Here is a 12,192-nt window from a genome sequence, read left to right as displayed (position 1 = left end):
ATTTCCAAGCCCTGATGGCTTCACTGGAGAATTTTACCAAAATGTTAAAGAATTAATCCTAATTTTACTCAATTTCTCCCAGATAGGAGATGAGAGGGAGCACTTTCCTACTAATTTATGGTGGCAGTAACTCTTTGATTCCCAAACCTGAAAAAGACAGTATCAAATTAAAAAACAAAAAGAATAAAGCCAAAAACCCCCAGAACAACCCTATAGATGACTGTCTCTCATGAATTTAGATATAAAACTCTCCAACAAAATATTACATAAATCAAATAAAAAAATGCTTAAAAAGAATAATATGCCATGACCAAGTGAAATTTATTCCCGGTGTGCAAGGCTGATTTAGCACACCAAAACTAATTATTATAATCCACAGTATAAACAGGATACAGATGAAAAAGCGTGTTAATTAACACAGAGAAAGCACTTTACACAATTCAATACCCATTCATAATAAAAACTCCTAGTAAGTTAGGAGCAGAGGAGAGCTACCTCAGCTTGATAAAGCACATTTACAAAAAACCTATAGCGAACATCTGTTTTTCACCATTAAGACTGAGTATATTCCCTGTAGATTCAGGATAAAAACAAAGATGCCTATTCTCACTATTGGTATGCAGCATAGTACTCCAAAGCCCTAGCCACTGCAATAAGGAAAGAAAAAAGTGTCATCCTTTTTTGAAGATGACATTGTTGTCCACATAGAAAATCCCAAGGAATCTTTAAAAAGGGACAAAAAATGAAACAAAACAACCCACCTCACTCCCAGAACTAGTAAGTGACTTCAGTAAGGTCTCAGGATGCATGATCAACATACAAAATTTAACTACATATCTATATACTAACAACAGAATATGTGGAAGCTATTGATAAAATTAAAAATATAAGACGGTTTACAGTTATCTAAAGAAAATAAAATATGTAGATGTAAACTTAGGAAAACCTGCAGGATCTGTATGCTGAAACTTATAAAATGTTAATGAGCACAACTAAAGAAGACCTAAACAAACTTAGATAAATATTGTATTAATGAATTGGAAGACTCAACATAGTAAAGGTGTCAATTCTGCTCAAATAGCGCTATATAGATTTAATGAGATTCCTATCATAATCCCACCAAAGGTTTTTGATGACATAGACAAACTTTTTATAAATTTCTTATGAAAAGGCATAACCCCCCAAATAACTAAAACAATCTTGGGGAAAAAAGAATAAGGTTAAAAGATTCACTCTACTAATATTAAGCCTTACTCTATAGTTACTGTAATCAAGACAGTGTGATATTATTGAAGGATAGAGATATAGATTAATGGGACAGACTAGGACCCAGAAATACAGCCACACAAATAAGCCTAAGTGATTTTTTACAAAAGTGCAAAAGCATTCCAGTGGAGGAAGGATAGCCTTTTAAACAAATGATGCTGGATCAATTAGATAATTAGATATCTACAGGCAACACAATGAACATTGACCTAAACTTCACACCTTATGCAAAAATAACAAAAAGTAGATCATGTACTTAAATGTAAAACATGAAAGTATAAATTTGTTAGAAAAACTATAGGAGAAAATCTTCATGATTTAGGACTAGGCAACAAACCCTGAAAGTGACATCAAAAGTATGATCCATGAAAGGAAAGACTGATAAATTGGACCTTTTGTTCTGTGAAAGACCTGTTAAGAAAATGAAAAGACAAGCCATAGACTTGGAAGAAATAATTGCAAACCATGTATCTGACAAAAGACTAATATCTAGAAAATATAAAGGAGTCACAACAGTGAATAGTAAAACAAAAAACTTAGAAAATGGGAAAAAGACTTGAAGAGACATTTTACTGAAGGAGACTTACAGACAGCAAATAAGCATATGAAAAGATGTTAAAAATCATGAGCCATTAGGGAAATGCAAAATAAAACTACATTGATATATCACTACACACCTATAAGAATTACCAAAATAAAAAATACTGATAACACCAAAAGTTTGTGGGGATGTACAGAGGCCAGATCATTCACACACTGTTGATGAGAATTAAAATGGTAAAGCCACTCTGGGAAACAGTGCAGTAGTATCTTATATAACAGAAATTACAACTTCCATTCAACCCAGCAGTTGCACTCTGGTAGCATTTGTCCCAGAAAAGTGAAAACTTACGTCACCGAAAAAATAAAACCCATACTTGAATGTTCATAGTCGTTTATTTGTAACAGCCCAAACTAAAAACAACTGAAATGTCCTTCAGCAGGTAAATGCTTAAGCAAGCCTGGATATCCATGCCATGGAATACCTACTTAGCAATAAAAAGGAAGAAGTTGTTGATAACTATAACAACTTTGATGGATCTTCAGAGAATTATGCGGAGTGAAAAAAGCCAATCCCGCAGGTTACATACTGTGTGACTTTATTTATATAACATTTGTGAAATGACCAAATTATAGAAATGTAGAAGAGATTAATGGTTGCCAGGGGTTAAGGATGGGACAGAGGCAGGAGGGATTTGTGTGCAGCTATAAAAGGGCATTGCAAGAGATTTTTGTGGTGTGGGACTTGTTCTGTATCTTGACTTTGGTGGTGGTCACGTAAATCTACACATGTGGTACAATTGCATAGAACTAAATACAGATGCACACAAATACACAAATGCACATGAGTGCATATAAAAACTCATGATGTATGAATAAGGCCGTTGGGTTGTATCAATGTCAATTCCCTGGTTATAGTATTTTACTATAATTATTCTAGATGTTACCATTAGCAGAAACTAGGTAAAGAATAAAGGACTCTCTTTGTATTATTTCTTATAACTGTATGTAAATTTCAATTATCTCAAAATAAAATGTCAAAAAGAAAGCTTTTAGTACAGTGCCTGGCTTGTAGGAATCACTTAATAGATAATGGCCATCATCTTTGTCATTCTCATCCTCCTCCTCCTCCTCATCATGACATTGTTATATTAGCTGAAAGTTGTGAGGCTGCTTTTTGACTGGAGACAGGTATATGTTGCCTTCTAAATAGTCATCTCATTAAAGCAGGTTTCTTGAATAGACCCTAATGCTGGGAACCTATGTTGCTTAAGAATGGAGATCGGTTCAAGAAATGGAGGAAGGTGGCTGGTTGCGGCGGCCCATGCCTCTAATCCCAGCACTTTGGGAGGCCGAGGCAGGCAGATCACTTGGAGTCAGGAGTTTGAGACCAGCCTGGCCAAAATGGTGAAACCCCATCTCTACTAAAAATACAAAAATTAGCTGGGCGTGGTAGTGCACACCTGTAGTCCCAGCTACTTGGGAGGCTGAAGCAGGAGAATGGCTTGAACCTGGGAGGCCGAGATCATGCCATTGCACTCCAGCCTGGGCAACAGAGTGAGACTCCATCTCAAAAAAAAAAAAAAAAAAGAAAGAAAAGAAAGAAATGGAGGAAGGGGGTCTGCTGCATACAATACTTACTTTTTTATAAGCTGAAAATTTGTTTTCAAATTTTTATTCTATTTTTTGGCCATATTAAAATGTTACACATCCTATTAGAGTGGAGAATTCCTCCATTTTGAATGAATTCCACTCACAGAATTCTCTGTATAAGAGATCTAAAAGACCAACATGTTTTTATTTCAAAGAAAAAATATGGGTATAATAAGCAGAATTCTAGAATGGTTTCCATATTATGTGCCTGTTGGTGTTATGTCTATGCTTAGGTTACATTTTATGCAAAAGGGAATTTGCAGATGTAATTAAGGTCACTAGTCTATTGACCTTAAGTTGATCAAAAGGGAGATTATCTGTGTTGGCCCTACCTAATCACATGAGCGCAGTAAATCTGGGGCTAGAGGTCAGAGACAGGGAAGTCAGAGATATTCCAAGCAGGAGGGTGATTTTCTATGTGAGAAATGCTTGGTTGCTGGTTTTAAAGAGGGAGGGAAGTACTGTGTGGCAAGGGCCTTTGTATATAGCCTCTGGAAGCTGACAGCAACCTTGGCCAGCAGCCAGCAAGGAGCTGAATAATACCAACAACCTGAATGAGCTTGAAAGAGGACCCCAGATTCAAGATGGGAACTTAGCCAAACTGATCCCTTTATATTAGCTTTGTGAGACCCTCAGCAGAAAAACCAATCAGGCCGTGCCCAGACTTCTGATCTGATGCTGTTAAGCTGCTAAATTTGTGGCAATTTGTTATGCAACTGTAGAAAATTAATACAATGGGTTGACTTAAATCTTTGTGTTTAAATCCATGGTTTAGTAGGCCCTGTACTAGCAACCAGCCTTGCCTTTTCCACTCAAGGAGCATCCTTGGCATTCTGCAAAAGGTACCTCTGAGGGACAGGGAGAGATTGGCAGACCTGTGCATTCATGCTCCCCAAGCAAGCTTTTTCTTTTTTAAATAATTTTCAATCTGTCATGGAACAATATGTGGTCTTACTGTGCACTTGATCAGTGTGCAGTTCCAGCCACGTGCAACACAGGTTCAACAACACCTGAACTTGTCCATACATTGCTCATGATGACAGATCCATGGATCATGGTCTTGCATATTAGGATGCTATATACACACTTATGATTTCTGTAGTTATCTTGTCAAAGACTGGTAACAAAGAGTTGCAGGGACCATATTTGGAGAAGTGTCTGAGTCAAACCTTAACCTTGCCAGCCTGTAGGAACTTGAGAGAAAGAAAGTCCAGAGCAATTGTTTTAGGATGGTGGAGTTTGCTGGCTCAAGAGCTAACACTGGAGCTCTCCCTAGGTGCTGTGGATATGGGTCATAATTTTTGGCCATCCAGACTCCGAACTTTGTTCTGATTTTATGAAGAACATCTCACTATGGAAGATGAAACTGCTAACACTTGGTTTCTAAGCCTCCCTTGCAGTTGGGCTGTATGCCTTACCTTGGCTTTCCTCATTAGATGTACCTGCCCCAGTGTCATTGGAATGTTGGGATTTTGAAGGACCCTCTCTCTGCTGCAGGGACTGCAAAGTCAAGGTCATGGGGCAGCATGACCGCAGGGCTAGTGGTGTTGTCCGGGGGTCAGTTGAAGCCACTCTTGTTAGGGTTCCTTCCTTTCTCACTTCTTTCGTTTATTCAGTAAGTTAATATGTAGTATTGCCAACACAGTTGGGTGCTGCGGCCAAAGAGAACGAGTGGGACAGAGCTCACTGTACTGTAAGCCTCGATGTCTAGTTTTCAGCAGTTGGGGCAACAGTGGTTGCACTAGACCACTTGCATCAAAACTTTGGGCATAATTCTATACTATTTTCCCTGACCCTGACTTTCTAGCCTTTCTGGCAGTTTTGTGAGTTTCCCCATTTTTCTGCTTAAATCAGACTGGGCTGTTTCTGTTGCTTTAGCTAATAACATTAACTTATACTCTAGGTGTGGGTAATACAAAATCCAGAGACAAGTCTTAGAGAGAAGATAAATTTTATTAGTGAATGAATTTTGGAATTTTATAATGAAAACAACCAGAAAGATACATTTGGGTATATTTGAAACTGTAATGATGCCTAAGTATGTTTTAGGTCCTCTGTTTTAAGCTATGTATAGACTTTCTCCATCACTTTTTATTACTTCTTTACTTCTTTGTAGAATCTCGGAGCTGAAGGGACTCAGCCATCACCTACTCTGGCCTCTTCCTTTTACACAAGCCACTTTCTTTAGAATTCCTTCCTTCCTTCCTTCCTTCCTTCCTTCCTTCCTTCCTTCCTTCCTTCAGTAAGCTAATATATGGTGTTGCCAACAATTGGGTGCTGCAGCTGGAGATACAACAGTGAGTAGAACAGAGCTCTTGTCTTTATTGTGCTCATGGCCAAGTTGTGGAAATAGATAAGTAAGGAAGCAATTTTAATAGTGTATGACAAATGCAGATTAGGGGACTTAACCTGGTTTAGGGGGTTGGAGAAGGAGTCCTGAAGGAGGCAAGGAGTGTGCTGATATCTAAAGGTTTGAGTAGAGCTTGAATAGGTGAAAAGTTGGAGTGCAAAGAGGGCTCCAAGAAAAGGAAATAGATAGGCAAAGATAGGGAAGATATAAGGAGATCCTCGTGCTAGGGAATAGCACTAGTGATTCGGCAGGGCCAGGGCTTGGCTGAGGGATTGTAGAAGATCACACGGACCATCCCTCGGAGGGCCTCATGTATGATATCAGGGAGTTTGGGCTTTATGTGGGGGACAATGGGGAGCCATTGAAGGGTTCTAAGGAAGGAAGTCATACAGTTAGAGTTGCATTTTGGGAAGGTTACCTTTGGCTGCAGCATGGAGACCAAATGGAAGGAGGAGAAAATGTGGAGTCAAGGAGGCTGTGGCTGTTAGTCAATGGTCCCTTTTGTGCTGAGGACTACACTTGTGTGAAATTCACAACAAAGCTCCCCTGCTGAACATTGGCCCATCTCAGGCTTTGCAAGCCCGGAGTTAAGGACCCCATTAATTCTTGGGCAGAGCTTCGGAAGTCAGCTAAAGCCGTTAGGATTAGGGTTGTCAAGTGACCTCCAGGGTCTGAGCTCTCCTCCTCTCTTACCCCCTTTCCAGGTTTCTGCCCCAGAAGGCACAGCTATTGCTTCAGCAGTACTGGCTCCTTCTGAATCTTCCCAGCCATGACCAGAAGGCAGCTCAAGTCAAAGGCAAGGGCAGGGTTTCTCTCTAGCTCCCTTGTACTCAGGCCTATCTCATACTTTGTTGTCTGTGTTGCTAAGGTGGTGTCCATTTCTGCAATATGAAATTTCTCAAAAAAACCCTTCACTTTCCACCCCCAAGGCTTCCCATCCTAACCCTTGTTTTCAATTTGCTTATTTTCCAATTCCTGCTATTGGAACCTTGCACAACCTCACCCTTTGAAGAAAAAGGTTCCCAGCATTTTTCATATAAATGTCATAACAATTTGTGAACATGAGAAAACTGTGCAGTACTTTTTTTAAAAGATACAGAATTTTATATTCTCTCCAGTCTTTTAAGTTTAAATTTTAAGAATTCAGTCATCTTTGGAGTATGAAAGGATTATTTTCTCCTGCAGAGTCCTTTTAAAAAGCAAAAACTTATTGTTCAAAATTCACTTAAAGAACCATTCTGATATTTTGTAGTTGGTTTTAAAATATCTTTTTATTCTGTTTACACTCAATGAAAACACACTGGCAGATGCAGAAAAGCATGAAGAGGAGAAGTAAAATCATCAGTCATCCCATTGCCAAATAAAACATTTTAGTAGATTCCTTATATTTTTGTTCTATGCAATAATTTTTTCTTTTTACAAAATTAATGCCATACTATTTTACATTCTGCTTTTTAAAGATCTACTATTTTCATTTAGTTAGCAATGCTATGCAAACAGGATTTTAAATACTTGCATAATAGGCCATGGTTTAAATATACCAATATCCCATTACTGGGTATATACCCAGTGGAATGTAAAGCATTCTACCATAAAGACACATGTATGTGAATGTTCGTTGCAGCACTGTTCACAATAGCAAAACCATGGAATCAACCTAAATGCCCATTAATGACAGACTGGATAAAGAAAATGTGCTACATATACACCATGGAATATTATGTAGCCATAAAAAAGAATGAGGTAATGTCTTGTGTGGGAACATGGATGGAGCTGGAGGCTATTATCCTTATCAAACTAACACAGAAACAGAAAACCAAATACCACATGTTCTTACTCATAAGTGGGAGCTAAATGATAAGAACTTATGAACACAAAGAAGGAACAACAGACACTAGGGTCCACTTGAGTGGGGAAGGTGGGAGGAGGGAGAGCAGCAGAAAAGATAACTATTGGGTACTGGGCTTAAAGCCTGGGCAATGTAATGTTATGTACAACAAACCCCCTTGACACGTGTTTATTTATGTAACAAACCTTCACATGTACCCCCAAACCTAAAATTAAAAAAAAAATTTAGCTCCCATTAAAAAAATAAATAAATATACCAACAATCTGTAACTGCTGGCAACTTGGACAATTTAGTATTAAGTAGGCATTTGTGTTATTTATTAAATTATTATTTACTCGTGTATAGTATTTATTATTTTATGTATAAATATAAACCAAAAATGGCCCATAATTTTACCAGCTGGATAACCCTGATTGACATTTTAAAATAATAAAATGGTTAGAAAATTCAAGCAGAAATCTACACAAATGTACAAAGATGAAAACCAGAAACTCCTTCTTCCTTCTGCCTCCTAGACCTTACCCTACAAAAGTTAAAATTTCTTGTGATTTGTTTCCAGATATATTTATCTGTTTACAGATGTTTCAAATTTTATGCAAGAGATTATATGCTACACACTGTTCTGTACCTTATTTTTTTCTCTTAAGAGTCATTCTTGGTGATCTTTTTGCAGCATTTCTTAAAGTGGTGCATCCCTAGCTCAATAAATACATCTTTAATTCCAGCTCTGTTAGTCAGTCACACCTGCAGTATCATTGGCTCTTCTGCTGGGTTCTTAGATGTGAGATAAACAGATCGCATGTCTCCAGTCTCCACCATCCCTATTTCTTCAGCTCTTAACCCCTACCTGCATGCCAGTAGGACCCTGACCCTCAGTCTCCCTAGTCTTTCCGGTTATATGAGGAGGCCCCAGGGATTATGACATAAGTGCACAGCCACTTTTCCTTTGGTCTCTATTTCTCATGCCCAAAGTCCTTTGAAATTGCTGCCTACTACTGCCCCAAGGCTGATGTCCTTCTCTTATGCCCAGGGCACTGTCTGCCAGGGTGGGCCAGTGGGTCTAATCAGTGTATTCAGAACCATGGTGGATTTGCGTACATGTGTGTACACAAATGTATCCATGGGTGTATTCAAAGTAATAACATACACTGTTTCCAAGAGTCAGTCCTCTCAGCTGCTGGCTTCTTCCACATAACCAGTATCATTCTGACATATAACCATCCATATTCTTACTTATGTGTATTTTTGTGTGAACATTTGTCTGGAAGGGAGGAAGCCTTTGTTTTGACTGGAGATGATTATGCCTTCTGAATTGCTGTGTTTTCCACGGAGTGGCAATTAATTTTCACAGTGGCAGCTGGATGGGAACACATTACATTTTGATGAAGGAAAAGAATAATTATTTGACCTATAACCTGAGTTTCTAAGCTGTCTATCTCAAGGCAGAAGAAAAAAAAATGAATGAAGGAAATGTGGAACGAAGGATGGAAGGAGGCTGGAAGAAAGGAAGGAAAGAAAAAAAATTTGATCTTTGTTAGGCCACAAAGTTTACGGGTTTCCATTGTAGCCATTGAAAAAATTAGCCAAGACCATGTCCTCCAGATTGAAGGTCAGCAGAGCCATTGTCTTTGCATCCAGAGCTGTTTTTGACGCTGCTACTGCTGCCACCTCCATTGTCATTGTAATCATCTCCTCCTCCTCATTACTACTGGGATTACTATTATTATTATTTGGATTACCGTTCCAGATACATGCTGAGGGAATCAAGTAATCAAAAAATTTGTTTGAGTGTACATTGTGAAACATACTTTTGGAATGATTCCCTGAGAAAGCTGGGTGCAGAATGCAAATATTTTGAATGGACTTATCTTAGAGTTGTACTGCTTTTTTTCCTTGTCATTTTAAAACCCTTAATACGAATAAATTGTTTGTATAGTGGGGCTTTTTTAAATCCTTAGATAAGAAATACATGGTTTGAAAGCAGAGAATAAAAACATGAATGATAATGTCCTCAATGCCCAGGAGAAAGTCCTTGCTGCTGCTCCTGGACAGGCATTGTAATCGGCTATTTGGCGTGTTTATTTCAGGCTGCAGATAGTGGATAAAAGTGGCTGGTTGGTTGCCAGCACATGACTTAGTTGCCAAATGGAGTGTTTAGTACTTGTTACATTTGACTTATATCACAAGTTCTTCCCATTAACAGTCTGCTGGTGATAACCTACTTGGCTTTTCATGTGGTTACTTTGAAACAGCCACTTGACAACATTTGGCATATCACAAACTTTAATACTGAAATAAAGGAGTAAGTGAATGGCTACATGGGATCTGCCATATACTGATATGGTACTTGGTGCAGAATGGGCTCTCCAGTAAATGTCTGTTTAATCAATGAATTAATCTTGCATAATATTTCCCTGGTTCAGTGTACCAAGTTCAAGCCTATCGACTTGAGACCTAAAAGGCTGGTAAAAGAGATAGAAATACAAAGAAATAATAGTGATTACGTATGTGTCAGAAGGGCTTACCTTTGTATGGAGGGAGATACTCTGCTCCTCTGTATCACCATTTAAAGACAGACTTGAACTAAATGGAGAAATGAAGATTTCATCAAAATGGCCTTTTGTCTAAGTCAAAGCTACTGACAATTTCTATCATTTCAGGTCTTTTTCTTTCTTTTTTTATTAATAGATCCACTTCAGGAATTTTGGCCCAGGATATGTAATCAAATATGCATTAAAATATTGATTTTTATTTTTAGATTGAAAACTTGCAAGAACAACTTAGGGATAAAGACAAGCAACTGACCAACCTGAAAGACAGAGTGAAGTCCTTGCAGACGGATTCCAGTAATACAGATACTGCACTGGCAACGCTAGAGGAAGCTCTGTCAGAGAAGGTGAGCATGCACTCAAAAACTGGGGAATCGGGATACGGGGAAACAGAGTTGGGGAAAGTTGATCCCAATGCATTTAAATGTGCCTGCTTTTCTTCTTTTGCTAACACTACCTTTAGTCCCAGCTGGTCCTTGTTCTTCCCACACAAGCCCTCTTCAGTGGACTTGGCATACTACAGTCAGGGGCATTTTCTGAAATGCAAATCTGATTACATCACTCTTGGCTTTCCTTAAAAACCTTCACTAGCTTGCCATTGCTCTTACGATGACATAATTTGAAATCCTCTACCTGGCCCCCAGGGTCCCTTCTCCCATCTGATCTGGCAAGCCCCCACTCTGTGTGCCTGCTAACTCCCTCATTCTTTCTTTCATTTCCAGCCTCACCCCCCATTTCTCTTTTTCCAGGTTCTCTGTTCCCTAGTTATGTGGGGCTTCTAGATTTTCAACTGTACCATACTCCTTCCTGCCTCAGATGCTATTCCCCAGATGAGGATATTCCTCACTCTCTGCTAATTTAATTCCTCCTCTTCTGAGAGGTCAGCTTCATGAGAAGTTGTATTGTGCAGTAGTCAAGAATGTGGACTTTGGAGGTAGACTGCCTGGGATCAAATCCTAGGTCTGATACTTTCTACTTTGGACAAATTACTTAACCTCTCAGTTTCTTCATTTGTAAAAGAGGGTAATAATAGTAGCCACCTCAGTGGATTATGTTGAGGAGAAAATGCATGAAAATATGGAATGTGTTTAGAATAGTAGATGTAATGTTATCACTATTATTATTATTTTATCATTTCCTTAGGGACACCTCCTAGGTATCCCCGTTATGTCTCAGGAACACCATAAACTCCCCAGAGCTCATGTCACATTCTTAATTGTTCATTTATCTGTTTTTAATTTCTCTTCTCTGCTAGACTCCAAACCCAAGAAACATATGCTATGTGTGTGTTATCTTTCCATTCCCTGTGCCCAGCATAACCTGCATTGGGGATGCTCACTCAGTATTGGATACTGGTGGAGTGAGCCCCCACCATGTGACAGGTCCTCTTTTGAGCCTTGGGATGCAGCAGAGAAGAAAGTGGGTGAAAATCCTGGCTCTAATGGAGTTTATACTCTAGTGGAGGTGATGGGGAGACAGACAATAAATACGTGACATACCTAGGATTTCGGAGGGTAATATTTTCTATAAAAGAAGAGAAGGCAGGGAGGGGTACAGGGAGTGCTGGAGTAGAATGGCCAGGTAGAAGCTTGCTGAGAAGGTGACATTTAAGGAAACACTTGAAGAAAGTGAGTGGTGAGCCAGGAGCCCTTGTGGAGGGAGAAAGCCCTGGCAGAGGGGAGAGCAAATACAAGGGTGTGGGTGAGAGGAAGGGCAGCAGATTTCACAGGCCCTTGTGAGACAAGATTTTTAAAAATTGGCTTTTACTTTGAAGGGGATGGGATGCCATCCTGAGGGTTTCCTTCTGACTTACATTTAAGGGGATTAATTTGAATAAAAGAATGAATGAATGAATAAAATCCTTTAGACAAACAGCTCATTCTGATGTTTACTTACTTTTAAAATGATTTCCAGTCCATTTCATTCTGGCTAAATGAGTTCATTCATTCTCTGGGCACCTATTGTAGGTATCAGACCCTGGAGTT

General features: G+C 38.9%; 1 protein-coding gene across 6 annotated transcripts in view; it reads left to right on the top strand.

Moving 5' to 3' along the window:
• The window catches only part of ERC2 (ELKS/RAB6-interacting/CAST family member 2), a 971,230-nt gene that overhangs the window by 443,069 nt on the left and 515,969 nt on the right, over nt 1–12,192 (top strand). For all 6 annotated transcript variants that reach the window (XM_055383002.2, XM_055383001.2, XM_055383000.2 and 3 more), the window contains exon 8: nt 10,417–10,554. In XM_055383002.2, the coding sequence (XP_055238977.2) occupies nt 10,417–10,554 (138 nt within the window). The remainder of the gene's footprint in view (nt 1–10,416; nt 10,555–12,192) is intronic.

The sequence above is a fragment of the Gorilla gorilla genome, chromosome 2 (genome assembly GCF_029281585.2).
Source record: "Gorilla gorilla gorilla isolate KB3781 chromosome 2, NHGRI_mGorGor1-v2.1_pri, whole genome shotgun sequence".
NCBI classification, from domain to species: domain Eukaryota; kingdom Metazoa; phylum Chordata; class Mammalia; order Primates; family Hominidae; genus Gorilla; species Gorilla gorilla.
The sequence above is the reverse complement of the archived record's forward strand: the minus strand, read 5'-3'. Positions and strand labels throughout refer to the sequence as shown.